The sequence below is a fragment of the Scyliorhinus torazame genome, chromosome 27, assembly GCF_047496885.1.
Source record: "Scyliorhinus torazame isolate Kashiwa2021f chromosome 27, sScyTor2.1, whole genome shotgun sequence".
Taxonomy (NCBI): domain Eukaryota; kingdom Metazoa; phylum Chordata; class Chondrichthyes; order Carcharhiniformes; family Scyliorhinidae; genus Scyliorhinus; species Scyliorhinus torazame.
Window position 1 is genome coordinate 18559595 of NC_092733.1, and position 21612 is coordinate 18581206.

Genomic DNA, 21612 nt, shown 5'->3' on the forward strand with positions numbered 1-21612 from the left:
CTAGCCTGCTCGCAGGTTCTCCGGCTTCATCCCGCACCCGGGACATTTTTCCGGAGGCTGGAGGGGGCAGATGGTGGCAGGGCTACTCACCTGCCTGTGGCGGGTAGGCCAATTGACCCAATTAAAGGCCTATTGTCAAAGGCTGATTGGAATTCTCCACTCGGCCTCCGGGTTGCCAGGTGCAGCAGGGGGCAGTGTAGCTGCCTGGAGGCTACCTCCCAGCCGCAGACCACGCACAGGATGGCCCTACCGCAAAGGACGTTCCCAATAAAATGTTTGAGAAAGCTCCAGAGAGTGGGCCTCAATTTTGAAGCGCCCTCTCATTTGCTAATGTTACGCTGATCATATTGATTTGGTTAATGATAAGCCGATGGAGGGTATTGATTGGCTAAAGTACCTCGGGAACATATAAAGAGGGACTGCTGGGTTGATCGGAGGCAGACCTATGTTACGTTGCAATCTATAAATAAGCCGACTATCCAGAAAAGGATTTGTGTCTCGTTTCATATTCCACCATCTGGCACTGGGCCCAATGACCGTGCTTTATTTACCTGCCACGGTATCCTACTGCAGCTCTAAAGCGGGAAAGCCTGCGATTGGCTCTCCATCTTCGAAAGTCCATTCACCACCCTTAATTGGGTGGTGAACCCGCCCACTGTTCATTCATTGGCCGAACAGGGAAACATCACTTCTGAGTGAAAGTTGCCCACACAATGCAGTCTTGTGATTCCTCCATCTTAACCTGACGCTGGGGTGCAGAAGCCTCCAGGAAACATTTGGCCCTGAATGTTTTTGAGGCTCCCTTAGCTTCCTGGTGCTTACGAAGATTTTCTCATTGAGTGTGAAGTCCCTGTTTTTTTCCCTTTTGCACTTATTTAAATGGAACCAATTTATCCCTGGGATGGAGGTGTGGTGGGAATGTCACTGAGCTAGTATTCCAGAGGCCCAAGTTAATGCCCCAAGGCCATGGTTTCAAATCCCACCCTTGTGGAATTTAAATTCCATTAATAAATCTGGAATTAAAAGCTGGTCTCAGTACTGGTGAAGCTATCATATAATCCATAGAATCCCTACAGTGCCATTGGAGTCTGCCAGGACCCTCCAAGTAACCCAGGCCCATCCCACTGTCCACCCCGCCCTATCCCCATAGCCTCACCTGCATATCCCTGGACTCTAAGCCAATCTTAGCATGGCCAATCCACCTAACCTGCACATCTTTGGAGGAAACCGGAGCACCCGGAGGAAACCCACGCGGACAGTCACCCAAGGCCGAAATCGAACCCGGGTCCCTGGCACTGTGAAGCAGCAGTGCTAACCACTGTGCTGCCCATCATAGATTGTTGTGAAACCGCATCCGGTTCATGATTGTTCTGAAGGAAAGTAAATCTGCCGTTCCTACCCGGTCAGGCCTACTTGAGACCCCAGACCCACGGCAGTGCGGTCGATCAAGCCACCCAGTTCAAGGGCAATTAGGGATGGGAAATAAATGGCCTTTCCCAGCGACGTGCACACCCCGTGGAAGAACAAAGAAGAAAAAAAATATTTTGTTTTGTAGGAGCAATGGATTTGAAAGTCCAGGAAAGAGCAAGGCCTATCCAGTTCACCTTCTATCATGCTGATAGCTGTACACGCAAGGATAATGGAGTTGTTCACTTAAACGCGAGGATTCACAGAATGACAACATAATGTAGTAGAGAAGAGGCCTTTCGGCCCATCGAGCCTGCACCAACACTTGAAAAACACTTAACCTACCTACCTAATCCCTATTGCCAGCACTCGGCCCATAGCCTTGAATCAGTGCTCATCCAGGTACTTTTTAAAAGATGTGAGGCAACCCGCCTCTACCACCCTCCCAGGCAGCGCGTTCCAGACCGTCGCCACCCTCTGGGTAAAAAAGCTTCTCCTCAAATCCCCCCTGAACCTCCTGCCCCTCACCTTGCACTTCTGTATCCTCGTGACTGACCCTTCAACAAAAGGGAACAGCTGCTTCCTCTCCACCCTGTCCAGGCCCCTTTTAAGCTTGTCCACCTCGATCAGGTCGCCCCCTCAGTCTTCTCTGCTCCAGCGAAAATCAATCTCCATCAAGTCTTTGCGTGAGCTATACAAAGAGTACACCCGGAGTCACTGTGAGCAGCTCTGGGCGCCACTCCTTAGGAGGTCTTGGGGGAGAGTGTAGATTTACCAGACAGACACTGGACTCGAAGGGTTGAATCATGAGGGAAGAGAGTGGACAAAGTAGATAGCGGCTGGATATAGCACTTGGGGAGAATGGGATCAAAGGCTATGGGGAGAAAGCAGGATTAGGCTATTGAGTTGGATGATCAGCCATGTTCGTGATGAATGGCGGAGCAGGCTCGAAGGGCCAAAAGGCCTCCTCCTGCTCCTATCTCCTATGTATCTATGTAGCTATATATCTATGTAATCAAAATTGGGCTCCTGAGAATTCAGAAGGCTGAGATGATCAAAGATGTTGAGACATTGAGGGGAGCGGATAGGTGAGGTGGGGAGTCTAGGATTGCGGGACAAGGTCTAAAAATTAGAAGCCGACCTTTCAGGGGTGAACTATTTCCGCTCACAAAGGTGGTAGAGGTTTGGAACTTGCTTCCACAAATTGCAATTTACACTAGATGATTTGTGAATTTCAAACTGAAATTGACAGACCAAAACAAGGTTATTCAGCGATGGGGCTGGGCGAGTAATTTAGCGTTCGGTCACAGATCGGACGTGAGCTCATCGAGTGGTGGAAAAGGCTCAAAGAGCTGAATGGTCTCGGTCTACCTATGTTTGTTATTGGTCTTCAATAGACCCAGGTACGGCAAATGGCGCAGTAGTGGAAAGAGCTTTGGGAACCAAAAGAGACCATTTTAATATTCCCAAGGCAGCAGCGCGGGTTCAATTCCTGTACCAGCCTCCCCGAACAGGCACCGGAATGTGGCGACTAGGGGCTTTTCACAGTAACTTCATTCAAGCCTACTTGTGACAATAAGCGATTATTATTATTGTTATTATTACTTACCAAAACTCAAGACAACTGGGCCAACTGCATACAAGGACAGGGATTTAATAACATGTAATGCACAGTGGATTACCTCGATGCGGCAGGTCTGTCCCTTTAATATCACAAAGTCTAAATTGATGTTCAGTAAACACAGGTCAGGTCATCTGGAGCTCAATTGCACGTTGGCCAGCGGATTTTGCAAGATCCTGAGGGGTCTTGACAGGGTGGGCGTGGAGAGGATGACAGGGTGGGCACGGAGAGGGTGTTTCCTCTTGTAGGACAACCGAGAACTCGGGGGTCCCTGTTTAAAAATAAGGGGGTGGCCCATTTAAAACGGAGATGAGGCAAAAGATTTTCTCCGAGGGTCGTGGGTCTCTGGAATTCTCTTCCTGAAAAGGTGGTGGAAGCAGAGGCTTTGAGTATTTTTAAGGTGGAGGTGGATAGATTCTTGGTAAGCAAGGCGGTGAAAGGTTATCAGGGGGTAGGAGGAATGCAGAGTTGAGCTTACCTTTAGATTTGATTAAGCGTTGGAGGAAGCTCAAGAGGCTTTCTGGCCCGCTCTTGTCCTTCGTCCGTATGTTGGATTGTTGTCATCGGTTACGGGTTGAAATCTCACTCGGGGCCAGTAACTTTAAGATTGTTTATTTTTACCTGTAGCGTGGAAAATTGAAGCACAAGGTATTCAATGGAAGATTCTCTAGTGGCGACAGTATTAGGTTGGATTCTATCACCGAAGGCAATCTTTGCAGAAAGCTTTGCAAGCGAATAACGGCTACAACATCGCGATAGGTTTATCGAAAAATAGCTCGCCATTTGTTGGTCGCGGACCCCTCACTAAAGGGGCAGATGCTACGTCGCAGAGTCGCAACTTTAGAATGGGCCCCGGAACAGACTGCCTCCCCAAGCCCACATCGCAGGGTATCAAGGTTGTCCGTTCAGGCTGGTCCTAGTCTTGGAGGTTTCATCAAATGGCCTCTCAGTCTCCAATTTTCCCGACCCAGTCTTTTTAGTCCACCCACCTCACCCCCCCCCCCCCCCACCCATCACTATATGGACGTGTCTGCTTTGGTGGGTGAGATACCTTCAATTCACCAAGAGGCCGAGAGAGCGAGTGAACATAAGGCTTTATTAGTCGTGAACTAGCCTAGCCAGAGCCGGTTGTACAGATGAGTGCCACCCCCAGGTGGCCAGGTTATATATGGCCCCGGTGAGGGCGGAGCCAGAGGCGGAGCCCAACAGGGTTACAGTACAGTATCTGGAAGCAGCTCGTATCACCACTTCCAGGTCAAAGGTCACATTAGGGGGATACAATGGTTCTAGTGTCATGCATTATGGTGAATACATTCACCACAGTGGGGAGGCTGCATCTGAAGAGGGTGGCGCGTTCCCCTGCTGGGAGCTGCGGGCAGTGATCTCGAGCGCGCCGCTCCCGGTCACGTGATGTGAGCGCGGGAGCGGCTGCGTTTCGGCAAGCTCCGTCTCCGCTCACCTTTCAATCCGTCATTCTCAGCCCGCTGCCCATTTCATACTCGCTGCTTCTGAGGCTGCGCCCGCTCGCGCCCGCTTGCGCCGTGCCCCTGGAAGTTCCTGATTGGCCTTTTGTTGCGAGGAAGAGCCGAGATAAAATGTTACAATCCTCGTTTGTTTGTGGGGGTGTCGGCGTGGGCTGGGGCGGGGCCCAGCTCATAGGGTAACGCGGTGTTTGTGATGGGATGCCGGGCGGGAAGTCCCCCCCCCCGAACCCGGTCCCGAGCGAGCGGTGGGAGATGAGCCCCAGGTTGAGTTTGAAAATTGGCTTTGATAGTCTTAATTTGGAGGCTGGAATGCATCAGATTCGATGGAGCACAACATACCCTGTTTTCGAGGCCAAGGCCCAGTCAGGCCCATCGACCACTGGTCCTATAATGTCCTACTCGCGATGCTCGTCATGCGGGGCGAGAGGTGGCCGAACGGCTCCTGAGGAGCACTAATTGATCCGCCCTATGCTATCTTTTGCCTTCTCGCGTGACGTGGGAGGCCCCTTTATCCTGCACTTCACTTCACCCTGTGGTTCTATAATTCTGATTGTTACTCCCTGGTGATCGTGTTGCTGACTTTTTATTGTTGTCTTTTCTCCCTGTAGGGGGAGTGCGAAATGTGAGCGCGATGGTCTGTGGCGTTCATTATCCTTAGCCTCTTATCCTGTGTTCATAAGATAATTTTGAGTCAGTTATTGGAAGCGTGATTTGTGCACTGTTTTTACGCCTTTTGGTTGATTATGTCTGACAATCATTGTGGTCGGGGGGAGGAGAGTGCTTTTTTTTGGTCACCCCTTGTCTCGTTTATAAAGAGGGCGAGTGGAGCTGGGGCGGGGTGAAGGACAGGTGGCTATGGTTGGTAGGGTTAGTTCAGTCCTCACTGAGATTGAGGATAGCCCCCCCCCCCCCCCCCCCCAGTCAGAGCTAATCCATTTCTTTTGGATATGTATATTCATGGAATTAACAATCCATGTCTTCATCCTTCTTTGGCCTGGGGGCAGGGGGGTGGGTGGGGGGGGGGGGGGGGGGGGGGCATGTCTTCATCCTTCTTTGGCCTGGGGGCAGGGGGGTGGGGGGGGGCATGTCTTCATCCTTCTTTGGCCTGGGGCAGGGGTGGGGGGGTAGCGGGGGAGAAGGGAGGATCCCGGCCCTCCCTCCCCGGGTGTCTAATTGTTGGGCGTCTTAACATTCCTCTTCGTCTCGGTCAGGGACCCCTTTCTTGGGCGGAGCTGGAATAATCATCCTCTTACAGTGCGTTGCCCTCGATGGAGTTGGGAAGGTGCAGGTTTGATGGGGGGTGTAGGTTTTTAGGCTGTGCCGGAGGCCGAGGGGGTGGAGGTTCCCATGTGTCGGTTGGTGCTGGGCTGAGCCAGGCACGGTGCTGCGGTTGTTATCCTGTTGCCCCCGGGGGCTCGGGATGTTCCTCTCCGAAGTTGTTGGCTGGGTGGGTGGGGGTGTGTGTGGGGGGGGGGGGGGGGGGCCCTCCTGGGAAGCTGGGTTTTGTTTCTTCGTCTCTGTGGTACGAGAGGGCCTGGGGATGGGTTGAGTTCTGTGCGTTGGCGAGGGGTCGGTCGGGGGTCACCCACTTGATGACTGAGAGGCCTACCTTACTCTTCGCTGGCGGGTCTCGCCATCTGGTGGGATAGTTCTGGCAGGTCTTGTTATTGACGCCGGAGGCTCTCTCCCTCCCCTCTCTTCAGAATTTTGGTTCTGCGCTGGGCCTGTTTGTTGGTGTTCCGTTGTGTTGAGCAGCATGTGTGTGTAAGACTCCGTTGATCTGGGGTTTCCGGGTAATTTCTTTTGTCTTTGCTGAAGTGGGTATGACAAATCCGCTCCCGGCCTTCTAACTGGGTGGAAATGGCCTGCAATTCGGGAAGAGAAGGTCGTGTTGGGACGTGCTGGCGCTACCGGAGTTAAGGGGGGGGGGGGGGGTGTACGTCGGTGCGCACCCAATCGGGGGGGTGCGGGGTTTATCTTGATTTCCCGCGATTATTGCGGGGTTGTGCAGAGTGGGGGGGGGGGGGGAGTGCGCCATTTTGTCATGTCATGTTTTCACGGTCCGACCCTGTTTCTCCCTCTGTCTCTGGTGGGGTGATAGGAGTATCTCGTTGCGTTCAATGGTTGTATTAAGCCAGTTGTGACGTTGCTACGCTGTTCCATGCTGCGCTCCTGTGGGTTTGATCCGTTTGCGTTTGTTTTGTACCTCCCTTGCTTTATGGTGATGTATTGTTCTGTAATTCTGTTGCGTTATTTCATAAAATGCAAAAAAAATTTTTTAAGCGGCCACGCTCGCGTAACAACAGACCGAGCTAACTCATGCGCCATCGCCACTGGGAGCTTATTGAGGGGGTGCATCCAAAGGTGTGCAGGTGAGGTGGGTATACGAGGATAGTGCGGGGGAGTGGGCCTAGCTACGGTGCTCTTTCAGAGGGTGGGTGCAGACCCGATGGGCTGAATGGTCTCCTTCTGCACTGTAGGGATTCTACAGTTCAATGGAATCACCCTCAGGTTCAGTGGGCCGGCATGTGCTCGAATGAACAGATTCCAGTGTTGAGCCTTGGAGGCCCTCGATGACGAGTCAAACGCCCCTGGCGTTTCGGTAGCACCTTTACACTAGTATCTCTGAAGGCCACAGGGCGTAGATCAAACCGTCCGGGTCCAGAACCCCCCCTCCCCCCCACCCACACCCCCAAACCCAAGCTGCGTCAACCTTGGCGTTCCTCCTCAGTCAATGCCAATCCCCAATCCCCCCCCCCCCCACCCCCCCACCCAGCCCCCCACCCCACCCCCCATCCAACCCTGCTGTAGCCCCAGTAACTAATGACTAATGCATCACCGCATTTCGGGAAGGGTGTCTAGCGAAGTGAATAAAGCCCAACGAGATCTCTTGGGCACCCGTTAAAGAATTACGACGCCCCGGTCTCACGTGGGGGGGGGGCGGGGGTCGCTTGATGAAATAAAACTGTGTGAAAATGTCCTTTTGTGCATATACACCAAAGCACGTACGCACAATGCGGAGGCGCACACGCTCACGCACACGCAACCCACAACACACACAAAAAAGAACTCCACACTGCAGGTGGAACGAGAACTACTGCATCCCCCATAAATCAGTTGGGGTCGGAGGCAGTGAGGGCGGGTAGTGGGGAGGGGTGGCGAATGTTAAAGGCAGGTGCCGTCACTGCTGCCTCCATGAGGCGACGGCCAATCAGGCTCCACACTCCCCCTAACAGATGGGCACATAAAGAGTGCAGAGGCACAGTGCAGAATCATTCAGCTTAAACCTCGAGGGCAGCGACAGCAGCGAAAGGAACGGCTGTTGGGACTATCAGCATCCCAACCTCTTTTTTTTTAAATTTTGAGTCTGTGAGGGTGCACGCGTGTGAGTGAGTGTGTGTGTGTGTGTGTGTGTGTGTGTATGTGTCGTGTGCACGCACGCACCAGTGTACAACACTTTATGTGCATCGGAAACCATTTGAAGACAGAAGAGAAAATAAGACCTTAGCAACTGTGCTCCTCTGGTACATATTTCCTCCTCCCCCCACCCCCCACCCCCACCATCACCCCCAAGAAGATTCAAGGCTCTACGGGATTTAAAGAAATCGCCTCTCTGCACATTAAGAATGGTCACTGTAGGTATTTGGATTTTTTTTTTCCTCTTTCTTCGGCGGTTCGACCCTCCCTCGTCCTTTCAGTCCCTCTCTTGTTGTCTTTTGTTTCTGTGGCAATGCTCCTAAGATGTGTGTAAGAAGGCTTTTGTGTGTCTTTCTGATGTAAAATGGCCCCGCGCTCACTCTCTCTCTCTCTCTGCCTCCCTCTCTTTCTCTCCTCCTCGAGGGAAGCTGGGTGGGTCTCGAATCTCCAAGGACACGAGACGCACAGAGGGCAAAGGGGGGGGGGTGCTTCAGTGAACGCACCCCCCGAACACACCTCCTCCTCCCTCCCCACCCCAATCTCCCCCCCCCTACCCCCCAACACCCTAATTCTGCCCGGCGGTGGATTGCAAAGTCTCGGCAGCACCCTTGCGATGGAGATATCGCCGTCGTTTTTTTTTTTGTTTATTGCTGCTGATGTGCTTCGATTCTCCATTTGGAAAAGGGAGGGGTACATTGTGCGTGTTGTTGAGGGTGGGGTGAAGGGAGGGGGGGTGAGGGGGATGGGTTGGCACGAGGGGTACCAGCCCGGTGTTTGTGCAGTTTACCCCACAAACCCACCTGGGACCATTTAGCCTCAGCCCCAGATCGAGGAATTTGCAATGAAATCGCCGGGTTCTGCTGAAGAGGCGGGGAGGGGGTGATGGCAAGGGACGGTGCGGGGGAGGGGGGGGAGGGGGGGGGGTGTATCAGAGAGATAAAAATAGGTGCCAACGCCACGATTTCTAATGCATCGGGCAGCAGCCCCTTCAATCCATCCCACTAAACAAGCACAAAGGTGGGGAACTGCAGGAATTTCTATATCAAAGGGAATCAGATTTCCATCGGCCAAACGTTACCGGGATTGAAAAGCCCGCAGTTGGGTTCCCCCCCCCCCCCCCACCCCCCCTAAACGCACAGCACCAGAGATCCATTCTGTTCAATTAATGCAATGGGCGAGAGATCTGTGAGGTGTCCTCCTTATTCAGCCGGTTAACGTTGTGCAAAGATGAAAGGTTCCAGCCAGCAGCAGGACAAAAGGATGCCTTTTGATTTCGAAATTCAACAATAATTTGGCTGCTTCTCCCACCAACCAACCAACCAACCCTTCCTCCCGTTGTGGGAGATTGCTCCTGATCCAAATTGAACATTCCAGGGCAGGTTGTACCGCACCTTTCCAAAAAAAAAAATTTGAAATGCTTAGCAAATTGAAGCAGCAAAAAAAAAAAGCGTCGGATGCAGGGTTGCGATCCCAGAATATTGCAATCTTAGCATCTGGAGAAGTGACCGGGGTGGTGATTTACTCAGGCTTATTTGTCACAGGCAGCCATTGGTCCTTTTAAATAGGGATTGGTTTAATGCCTGCCTCCGAGATCTGACGCACCTTCTAACAAAGCCGCAATTTTGCTTGCTCGTAACGCTTCCGTTCCCTCCCCCCCATCACCCCACCCGCTCTCCCCCCCCCCCCCCACCCCACACACTTACCCTGCCCACCCCTCCCTCCGTCGCTAGCCTCACGCCACCACCCCGGCCAACCCCTGTGGAAACGTGATCGGCGGCTGAGGAATTGTCGGAATGCAAAATGAGCAGATCTGACTGTAGCGGGGCTCCTCTCTCTCTCTCTCCCGTTGGCATGAAAAGGTTTTTTTTTTTAATTGATGCAAATTTGCGTTCGCCTTTGCGAGCCAGACCCGAGACACCGGGAGGGATGCTCGCTCCAGTGGGCGGCTCAATTGCAAATGTCCACGCACTTGCTGCGTGGCTCGTCGATGCACGGGGAGGGGGTGTCGGTGCGCACCTCCCCGCCTGTGGGGGGCCCTTCGAACGGTGGAAAGGCCTAGATTCGTTTCGCCTTTTAAGTCAGCTGGGTGGGTTAGAGGTCAACTGGTGGATCTGCTACTCTTCCTGTTGACCCACGACCTCTTGCTCCCACCTGACTTTCTTTCTCCGCAACCGCGCCCTGTTCCCCCCCCCCCACCCCCCGCCCCACAACGCCACCAAAGCGAGGCTGTGCCCGCCCCCACCCCCTTCAGCCCAGTCTGAATGAGGAGTAGGCCAAGGATGCAATCACATCTAGCTTTGTGAGAAAGGTGGACAGGTTGAGGGTAGGGTGGGTGTGTGGGGGTGTGGTTAGGAGCGGGAGGGAGGGGCATTGTTAGGAGGAGAGGAATTGGGGTGGCGACAGTTCTGAAGGGAAGGATTGTGAAATGAACTCAGGGCAGGCACCGCCTTCCCTTTTAACTACCTGCTGGGGGGGGGGGGACAAATGTCCGTCAGCGGATTGAGGCCGCAGGGCTGTGCCCACCTCACGCCAACACCACGGCGATCACGAGGGTGGCATCTGCCCTGGGGTGCGGCCACCTCCAAAATGGGATGATGCCATTGACCGTATAAAGGTTGACCATCAAGAAAGCGAACCGTATATCTCTCCCCTCCCACTGTCGACATCAGGGCGCTTATTAATTAATTTCCTGATCTGAAAACTATCCGGACTGTGTTTCCTCCTCAAATCCCGTATTTAATATGCTCCCTCGGTTTGATCCACCCCCTATAGTGTCTCACCTCGGCTGTCTGACACAAGGCAGAGTTCGTTATTTGAAAGTCAGGCTGCCGGTTTTGTTTTTCGTTTTGGGAGGTGTCGGGGGCGAGCGCCGTTCCCCTCCCATCAGCTTCGTCACAAATTAATTCAGTCGCACGTTGGTCGAGCCGCTAATGAGAGTCAGTCAGGCAATGGCTGGCGCCCTGCTCGATGCCACGGCCGGCCAGAGGCTGGCCAATTCCAACGAGACTCACATTTGTTTTGTCCCCAATTATTATTTTTTTGTATAGAGACCATCGTTCTAAAACAGAAACTGGCTGAAGGAATAGTGGAGAAAGAGGTGGATTTAAACATTTTTTAAAATCCTGTTTCGGAAGAAGAAATAGCACTTTGAAAAAAAAAGTAGTCGGTGACAGATCGAAATCAGTGACAGAAATCAGAGGGCAGCACGGTAGCATTGTGGTTAGCACAATTGCTTCACAGCTCCAGGGTCCCAGGTTCGATTCCCGGCTTGGGCCACTGTCTGTGCGGAGTCTGCACATCCTCCCCGTGTGTGCGTGGGTTTCCTCCGGGTGCTCCGGTTTCCTCCCACAGTCCAAAGATGTGCAGGTTAGGTGGATTGGCCATGATAAATTGCCCTTACATATATAGAACATACAGTGCAGAAGGAGGCCATTCGGCCCATCGAGTCTGCACCGACCCACATTAATCCCTCACTTCCACCTTATCCCCGCAACCCAATAACCCCTCCCAACCCTTATGGACACTACGGGTAATTTAGCATGGCCAATCCACCTAACCTGCACGTCTTTGGACTGTGGGAGGAAACCGGAGCACCCGGAGGAAACCCACGCAGACACGGGGAGAACGTGCAAACTCCGCACAGACAGTGACCCAGTGGGGAATCGAACCTGGGACCCTGGCGCTGTGAAGCCACAGTGCTAATCACTTGTGCTACCGTGCTGCCCTTAAGTGTCCAAAATTGCCCTTAGTGTTGGGTGGGGTTACTGGGTTATGGGGATAGGGTGGAGGTGTTGACCTTGGGTAGGGCGCTCTTTCCAAGAGAAGGTGCAGACTCGATGGGCTGAATGGCCTCCTTCTGCACTGTAAATTCTATGAAAAACCATACTGCTTTCCTGCAAAGTTAAGCATTTTGTCCCTGGAAGCCACCAAAAATGTTTTAGCAATTGTACCCTCACCAATATCTCTTCCCCACAAACAAAATATTCAAAACATCATTTTGTTCCTCCTTGGGTCTCCCTCCCAGCGAAGACAATGAGACAGCAAGCACTGTAAACCGGGCTAATGGCTAGGGTTTCTGGTACCTTCGGTGCCGGCGTTTGAATGGGGTATGACCTTCTTTTTGCCTGCTCCTTCGCCAAATGCCCCGACAGCAACTCAGGCACGCTGGTGTCAGGATGCAGGCGCTGCATTTTGTACGATCGGAGCGTGTCGAAAGGAGTCACGTCCGTCTCCCTTCCTCGCATTGAAACAAAACAACAAAAATAGTAAGGCAGCGAAGGCAAAGCCATTCTTCACTTGACCTCATTACACAGTTCTGTTTGGCTACAGTGTATTCCACTGCTGACGGCTTTGGGTAGGGGGGAGAGAGAGAGAGACAGAGACAGAAAATAGAGGGAGCCAAGCTTTTATTCATTGCTGGTAATAAATGCATGTAGCAATTGGCGCACCTGTATTACCGCAGGTACTTATTCAAAGAGGGTTTTTCGTGGCAATGAGCCTGGTGCTTATTTCTAACAATTGCCTCATCTAAAGACTTCTTGAGTTAAGTAAATAATTGGCAGGATAAGGAGCCTGTGATGCAGGAGATGGACTGCGGGAGATGGGAGGGAAACATAGGCCATTTCAACAACAGCATAAATTCGAAACCAGTCCACTGTTTGAATTTATTTGTGCAGTGTTTAGGCAGAAGAAATCACTCAGAATATTTACATTCTTATTCTGGATTCAGATAAGGAATGCATCTGCTGAAGTTAGTGGTGTTCCCCAGACACCCCCACCATTTAAAAAAGGGGTGTTTGATTTAATTAATCCCCCCCTCCCCAATTGATGGAATTCTTAAAGTCTCTCGTCTATTCACATTATATATATATATATACATGTTTAATTTTTAAAATGACCTATCACACTGTAACAGCCCCAGCACCAACACAATATACACCCACCCTCATGCCTCTGCATTGCCAATGCATGCTGATGGATAAGAGGCCAAATACACTGCAGATCAGCCCCAAGATAGACATCCCACAATCTGTTAAAAACAAAACCCAATCAACAAAATGCCCAAAGGTGCCACCCAGGAAGGGACGGAGGGGAACAGGGAAATAGGAATACTAGTCTTGTACACTAAACTGGAACACCAGTAAAACAGGCAAATAAGAATACTGGTCCCAACTGGTCTTGTATACTAAAATGTGACACCAGTAAAACAGGGAAATAAGAATACTGTTCCCAACTGGTTTTGTATACGAAATTGGAACACCAGTAAAACAGGGAAATAAGAATACTGGTCCCAACTGGACTTGTATACTAAAACGGAACACCAGTAAAACAGGGAAATGAGAATACTGTTCCCAACTGGGCTTGTATACTAAAACGGAACACCAGTAAAACAGGGAAATAAGAATACTGGTCCCAACTGGTCTTGTATACTAAAACGGAACACCAGTAAAACAGGGAAATGAGAATACTGGTCCCAACTGGTCTTGTATACGAAACTGGAACACCAGTAAAACAGGGAAATAAGAATACTGGTCCCAACTGGGCTTGTATACTAAAACGGAACACCAGTAAAACAGGGAAATAAGAATACTGGTCCCAACTGGGCTTGTCTATGAAACTGGAACACCAGTAAAACAGGGAAATGAGAATACTGGTCCCAACTGGTCTTGTATACTAAAATGTGACATCAGTAAAACAGGGAAATAAGAATAGTGGTCCGAACTGTGTTTTTTTTTTCCTTTTGGGCATCTGTATGCGGTGTCGACAGTAAGTCTTAATCCCAAATCTATTCCTTGAATCAGCCTCACCTTGTCAAAAATCAAGGATGGGAAATCTCTGTTCTACGAGCACAGGTTAATCATTATTTCCTTCTGAATTTTAAAGCTGGGAGGCACAGTAATGTAATCTGTAATTATTAATCCGCAGTCACAATAGGCGATGATTATTTCCACGGCCTATTGTATTTTTTAGATGTGAGCAGAATTTCCCTTCCCCCGTCGCTTTTGCGCGCCCTGAAACAAGAAACCAGAAATGCAGGCGACGTTCGCTTGTTCAGGCTCCAAATGGGAAATTGGCGCTTGTTTGAATCCCTCCTTGTCATTATTCTTCCCGACTAATCACTGGCCCTGAGACCCAAATGTTCTTGGCTCCCACGGGCTCCTTGGATCTTCCGAGCCAGATAATGGGGCAGCGCACGGGGCCAACAAGCTGCCTCCTTTATCCCATTGGTCCCGTTACAGAGGAACAAAAACATGAGAACCCAGAAGGATAAAGCAGGGAAATAAGAATTCTGGTCCCAACTGGTCTTGCATACTTTAAAATGGGGCACCAGTAAAGGAGGGAAATAGGAATACTGGTCCGATCTGTTTATTCCTTCTGTGAAGACATTTGTGATATTGTCGACTGATCTTCATGAGCTCAGAGTCCAAAAATGGTGGCTACAAAATGCAGAATTCTTGAGGCATCCATTGGCCGATGTCCGGGCCACACAAAACAGGGCTTGCGATGCAAATGTTGTGTTTGCTAAATTAATCGAGGTGGCGGGGTGGGGGGGTGGGGGGGTGGGGGGGGGGGGGGGGGGGGGCGGGGAGAGGGGTGCTCAAAGTGCGCAATTCAGACAGGCTTAGGACCCAACACACCGACTCTTTTCAAAAAGGAATGGAGTCCTTGTCAACTAATTCAACGCTGTACGTAGCTCGTAAGGAATATTTTTCCACGATGTAATCTCGCACACTCGCACGCAGGTCACGCTTTAAGAGCGAAGGGCGTCCTGCGAGAAAAAAGGTGGCCTTTTATCAGTTGACTGTGGCTGCCAGAGATTATTTTTAGCTTGAGTGTGTGTGAGGGGTTTTGTGATAATAGAAGCTATCGCCGTCTGGTATTAAGCAACAACTCAGAACTTGGGCGCAAGACGAGTGAAAGCTCAATTGTTAAACCACAGAACCTCTGACTCATTGTGTACATTTTAATTTTTTTTTTTCCTTCCCCCAGCAGAGAAAAGTAAATGTGTTTCGGCAATGAATGGTCCTTCTCTGATTCAGAAACACAAGGTCACGCCTGTTTTGTCTAAGAGCTTGCTACATTTGCTCTTCTTTAAAAGGATTCGTGTGTCTCATTTTTTAAAAAAAATCTCTTCACCCCCAACACGCACCCCCCCCCCCCCCCCCCCAAACCCCCACCCGGCTCCCCGTAGAATGATCAGCCACTTAAAACGAGAGAAGCATACACCAACCTTTGCACTGCACTTGCCTTCTCTGGGAATCGATGGAGCATTTGTCTTTTTTTAAAAAGGCTCTCATTACACGATCTGCAATCGTATCAAACCAAAGTTACTTTGAAAAGAAAACCCTCCAAAATCCAATTGAGGTTTACAAGTGGGGGGACGGCGTGGCGGGGCAGTGGTTAGCACTGCTGCCTCACGGTGCTGAGGACCCGGGTTCGATCCCGCCCCCGGGTCACTGTCCGTGTGGAGTTTGCGCATTCTCCCCGTAGTCTGCGTGGGTCACGCCCTTCCACAGCCCAAAAGGGTGTGCAGGGTGGGCGGATTGGCCACTCTAAATTGCCCCTTAATTGGGGGGGAAAAAAGAATTGGGTTCACTAAATTTTTTAATAATAGAGAAAAAGGTTTGTAACTGGGTTTGGAGCACCGTGGTAAGCTTACAGTTTATTGAGATGCGATTGGATTAGTGTATGCTGGTTAAGGTTTTAGAGGAAGGGTATGGGTTTGAGGGGCAGGGGGGGGAGGTGTGGATGGGGGCAGGGGTGTCCTGATCAGATGGGGAGTGGACAACGCGACCTATTGGTTCTGCCCCCAGTTGACACCCCGATCTTTCTTCTCCACTGCGGGGCAGCCCCAGCGGCTGGTATTCGGGTGCCCTTTATGGAAGGCCGCGGTTGAGGCAGCTGGGGATGAGTGGAAAGCGAACGCCCGCCGGTCAGTTTCACTTTCCTGGCGCTGCCCGCTCTCCATGGACCGGCATACGGGGTACCCTGGACGGAGCTTGCGAGGCCGGCCAATCACGGCGAGGCAAATGGAGAAATGGGGGGGGGGGGAAGAGGACAGGAGAAGAAAATAACGCAGTGCTACGCAGACTGCATCCGAATAGTGGAGCGCCAGCCTTAAAGGGCCACCCTCCTCAATTAGTCTCACTTGGCGGCCAGGGACGCGTGGAAATGCATCGTAGCGTCACTTGCACAGATGAGACGGTTCTCGAGAAGGACACATTACTCAGCTCCGCCCACCCTTTAGTTGTAAAAGGACAATATCTCTTTAAAATGCGCATGTTGTACCGCAGCATCTGTAAATCTGAAAGGCAAAGACTCCGTCGGCAGGATTTCAATTCTCTGTCGCTCTCTCGCTCGTCAGTTTTACTTTCCCAGTCCCTGTTCTCTCACCCCGGGGGGCCAAATGCACGTATTATATCAACCCCCCCCCCCCAACCGCTGCCTGTGGAAATCGCGCTCTCAGCCCCTGCCACACGAGACAAGCTGGGGCGAGCCTGCCTTTCGAGCGTCGGGCCAACTCGCCCTCAGCCCCTTCCCCCCGAGACGCTCAGAGCCCTCCCCGCCCGTCGGCATCGGGGTCCCACCGGGCAGGCTATCGAACCGCCAACCTGCCGAATGGTCCCGTGGCCTCGTCTCAGGACAACGCGTGGGTGCGTCCGCGATGACGCCTGCCTCTCCACTGACGGGAAAGTTCCCTTCGTTGGGGAGCGCGGCCGTGCAGGAATCACTCCACTGGCGGGCACAGACGTAGCAACCCCATCCGATGCTTGTTAAAGTCGAAAATGAATCCGGGGGGCAGGGGGGAGAAACCCCCCCCCCCCACAAACCATGAACCGGTAGCGTAGTGGACAGCGTTCACCCACTGGAATGTGCGACCTCGCCTGATGTGATTGAAGGCTGCCTTTGTGGCAATGAGTACGGTATTCTCCATAAGCAATACAATCGGGGGCAATGCACTAACTGCAATCCCAGGATGTTACAGGGGTGCCCACGTGTACCTCACGAGTCAGGAGCCCGTCACCTTCATGAAACAAAGCTTTTCCTACTAACACTCTTCCCAGTTCCAAAATGGCTGCCTTGTGGTCCTGGAGTCTAAAATGGTGCCAGCTACGCATCGCATGCACCGATCCGGCAATGTTATAGGTTTGATTAAGTGCTTGAGGGGGGTACGTAACTAATGGTCCTCCTTCGCTTCAGAAAATGTCAGCGTGGCACGTCTCCACTTTTACTTTCTGATTACATTCTCGCTTGCACAGAGGCAGATTAGTCAGGTGCCTGTGACAGAGATGAGCGCAGAGCAGTGAGGCAGTCAGGCCGGACGCCAGTCTGAGAGAGCTGCCTGAAAGAACTGCCGAGCTGATCCATCAAGAGGTACAAATTCTGGAAATACGTCAGGATGCTGGGAGTCAAAGCAGAACCAGGCCCCGGCCAGAGCCAGCTCGGTCTGACACCCCTGAGCCATTTGCCATTTTCCCCGGGGTTGAATAAGAGAATGCCTCAGCTCGTGCATTCCCCCACAAAAATGCCCAGCAGGGGAGATTTTTTTTCAACCTTTTTTCCTGCAGTGACATTCCCTCATCTCTACACAGCATCTTCTTATTGTCTTCCAACCTTTCGGCCCGGTCGATGTTCTGTGGGGCCTAGCCCCCTCCACCGAAGCCACCCCTCCCCCCCCACTCCCCTCACAAAGGGGGAAAGACAAAATAGGCTCTGTTTGGCCGCTACCTGCCTTGGGTTTTAAACATCCCAAGAATAAAAGGAACCTTTCTGCGGATTCCACATGGCAGAGGGACTGGGTGTGTCGTTTCCCAGGTTTGGTGATACTTCCCGGCGGCAAGGGCAGCCATGCCAGGTCAAAGGGCATTGCCTCAAGGCAGTCCAAACTCCACTGACGTGTCGTCGTGGGCGATGCGTTGCAAAGGATGGAAGGTGGAACTGTATAGGAAGGTCGCACGCCACTAGGGTTCCAAGCACATTGGACGCAAGCTGTGCCACCCTTGGCTGATGCGTCACGTCGATTTGATTACAATGCGTCAGGGAACAAGACGCTGTCCCTCACATGAGGGTTCCAACCACGTGCTGTCTTTGAGCGACTGAGGAGCCCCCCTAACTAGGGCTGCCACTTAGTTGATGAAGTGAAGCAAGACAACAGAGTTACACAACATCCCGTCACCTTCCAACTTCAATCATTTAAAACAAACATAATCGCAGCTGAATGTGGTATGGAGTAGGAATTATGGGTGGACTGATTTATATTTGAATGATTATATTCATCATTTGTGGCTTTGACACTCACGCTGGACGGTTGTCATGGCGGTAACATCTAAACTCCTCTTCCATAATTCCCCTCGACTGACACAAGGGGACATAAATTTAAGGTGAATGGTGGAAGATATAGGGGGATGTCAGAGGTAGGGGGCGACATTCTCCGACCCCCCGCTGGGTCGGAGAATCGCCGGGGGCTGGCGTGAATCCCGCCCCCGCTGGTTGCCGAAGTCTCCGGCACCAGAGATTCGGCGGGGGCGGGAATCGGGCCGCGCCGGTTGGCGGGCCCCCCCCGCTCGATTCTCCGGCCCGGATGGGCCGAAGTCCCGCCGATAAATTGCCTGTCCCACCGGCGTAAATTAAATCACCTACCTTACCGGCGGGACAAGGCGGCGCGGGCGGGCTCCGGGGTCCTGGGGGGGGCGCGGGGCGATCTGGCCCCGGGGGGTGCCCCCACGGTGGCCTGGCCCGTGATCGGGGCCCACCGATCCGCGGGCGGGCCTGTGCTGTGGGGGCACTCTTTCGCTTCTGCCTCCGCCACGGTCTCCACCGTGGCATGCGCCGCCCGGAGATGTCATTTCCGCGCCAGTTGGCGGGGCAACAAAGGCCGTTTCCGCCAGCTGGCGGGGCGGAAATTCCTCCGGCGTCGGCCTCGCCCCTCAATGTTGGGGCTTGGCCCCCAAAGATGCGGAGCATTCCGCACCTTTGGGGCGGCGCGATGCCCGTCTGATTGGCGCCGTTTTGGGCGCCAGTTGGCGGACATCGCGCCGTTTCGGGAGAATTTCGCCCAGGTTCTTTACCCAGAGAGTAGTGGGGGCATGGAATGCACTGCCTGTGGAAGTAGTTGAGTCGGAAACATTAGGGACCTTCAAGCAGCTATTGGATAGGTACATGGATTACGGTAAAATGATATAGTGTAGATTAATTTGTTCTTAAGGGCAGCACGGTAGCATTGTGGATAGCACAATTACTTCACAGCTCCGGGGTCCCAGGTTCGATTCCGGCTTGAGTCACTGTCTGTGCGGAGTCTGCACATCCTCCCCGTGTCTGCGTGGGTTTCCTCCGGGTGATCCGGTTTACTCCCAAGGTCCAAAGATGTGCAGGTTAGGTGGATTGGCCATGATAAATTGACCTTAGTGTCCAAAATTGCCCTAAGTGTTGGGTGGGGTTACTGGGTTATGGGGATAGGGTGGAGGTGTTGACCTTGGGTAGAGTGCTCTTTCCAAGAGCCGGTGCAGACTCGATGGGCCGAATGGCCTCCTTCTGCACTGTAAATTCTATGATAATCTATGATTAATCTAGGACAAAGGTTTGGCACAACATCGTGGGCCGAAGGGCCTGTTCTGTGCTGTATTTTTTTTTCTATGACACATCCCACACACCACCAGGCATCCGGTACACACCGAATCCATTGCTCACCTTGCGGCAAAATGTTAAATGTAAACGCTGACAAGCTGAGGTGCAAGCTGGCTGGCGCGCATGCTGGTATGGGCTGAATGGCCTCCTTCGGTGCCGTGTTGGCTCTGTGACCTAACCGGGGAGTGTGGACCCAACGGTCGGCCGAATCGCCCGGGCTTGAGGGTTGGGAATGTTGGGGTTCAATCCGAACAACTTAGAGTTTGTTTTAGCAATCTGGCGCGTGCCAGACGCGCACGCCCCCCCCCCCCCTCCCCCCCCCCCACCCAGTGCAGTTCCAGACAAAGCTCTGGGGCGGAATCCTCCATCCCGCCGCACCCCCCCCCCCCCGGCGGCGTGATTCTCCATCCCGGCGGCCGGCCAATTGGGGTTTCCCATTGTGGGGCTGCCGGCGAAACAGAGGATCCTGCCGTCGGAGAGTCCAGCCCCTGATCTCTCGCCTGAGGCCCCCAACGCCCCATAGCACAGACTGAGAGGCTTCCTTCTTAGGAAGGATAACAGGCCCTTGGAGAGGGTGTGGAGGGGACTTAGTAGACTAGTACCCGGGACGCGCAAGCTCAATATTGTGATGTCGCTGGAGAAGCTGGCATTGTCCACCTGTAGAGAAAGGAAGCTTAAAGGGACATTTAATAGAGGTGATGACAATTTCAAGTGGTTTTCATTGAGTATTTAGGGAAAAGCTGTTTTCGCTGGCAGCAGGCCCAAAACCAGAGGGCATAGATTTAAGGTGATTGGGAAAAGAGCCAGTGGGGAGATGATTTATTTAAACCAGTGAGTTGCCGTGATCTCGAATGCACTGTCTGAAACGTGGCTGAGGAAGCAGGCAGCAAATAGTACCTTTCACAAGGGAATTGGATGCGTGCTTGGAATGGGGAACTTTACAAAGGTACATGGGGGAAGAGTAGGGCAGTGGGACTAATTGGATAGCTCCTTCAGAGAACGAGCACAAGCCCGATGGGCCGAATGGCCTCGTTCCCCGCTGAATGATCCATTGGGCTCGAGGAGGCGGCTCACCCGCCACCTTCCCAAGGGCCACCGTGGATTTGGGGGGGGGGGGGGGTGCCAGTGTCGTTCCTGATCTAAGAATAAGCCAAAGCGAAAGTTTCAGGGGGGGCGGTTCTGAGACGGCAGGGAATGTGCGTCAGGGGTGAAGGAAATAGTTGGCACATCTTTTCCAGAATCAAGAATTCCTCGAGCGGATTGATCATGTAGTGCACACCACCCTGCACGTGGATATCCCTTAGCAAAACCACCCTGTAGCCTCCCTAATGGGTAGACGAGGCCTCGATCTAATGCCTGATCCAAATGAAAGAGCACCTCTGACAATGCAGCACCCCCTCAGTGCCGCCCAGGGGTAATTTGTGCTCAAATCCTTAGAGTGGAAATTGAACCCACGATCTCAGCGAGGCGCGTGTAACCGTGTCTGTCTGGGTTTCCTCCGGGTGCTCCGGTTTCCTCGCACAGTCCAAAGATGTGCGGGTCAACTAGATTGGCCACACTAAATTACCCCTTAGAACCCAGGGATGCGCAGGGTTAGGTGGAGTTACAGGGATAGGGCGGGCAGCAGAGGAGTGGGCCTAAGGTAGGGTGCTCTTTCGGAGGGCCGGTGCAGAGTCAATGGCCCGAATGGCCTCCTTGTAGGGATCTTTACAGAGTAATCCCACAGCTGACAACCTGAGGTGGCGGTGTTGGGGGTGGGTGGGGGGGGGGGGGGGGGGGGGTGGGGGGGGGGGGGGGGGGGGGGTGGGGTTGGTGATGGGGGGCGGGGAGGGAAGGGGACAAATTGTGAAATAAAACACGGGCAGCACGGTAGCACAAGTGGCTAGCACTGTGGCTTCACAGCGCCAGGGTCCCAGGTTCAATTCCCTGTTGGGTCACTGTCTGTGCGGAGTCTGCACGTTCTCCCCGTGTCTGCGTGGGTTTCCTCCGGGTGCTCCGGTTTCCTCCCACAAGTCCCGAAACACCTGCAGGTTAGGTGGATTGGCCATGATAAATTAC

At 52.7% G+C, this 21612-nt stretch overlaps 1 protein-coding gene across 8 annotated transcripts in view; it reads left to right on the plus strand.

Moving 5' to 3' along the window:
• LOC140403268 (ELAV-like protein 2) overlaps positions 1–21612 on the plus strand; it is a 258076-nt gene that overhangs the window by 101367 nt on the left and 135097 nt on the right. For 2 of the 8 annotated variants that reach the window (XM_072491052.1, XM_072491053.1), the window contains exon 1: positions 7763–8147. The exons of 5 other annotated variants lie outside the window; for them this stretch is intronic. In XM_072491052.1, coding sequence (XP_072347153.1) covers positions 8139–8147 — 9 coding nt within the window. In that variant the 5' untranslated portion in view covers positions 7763–8138. Of the gene's footprint in view, positions 1–7762; positions 8148–21612 lie in introns of those variants that run through there. One more of the 8 variants, XM_072491051.1, reaches the window with a different exon arrangement.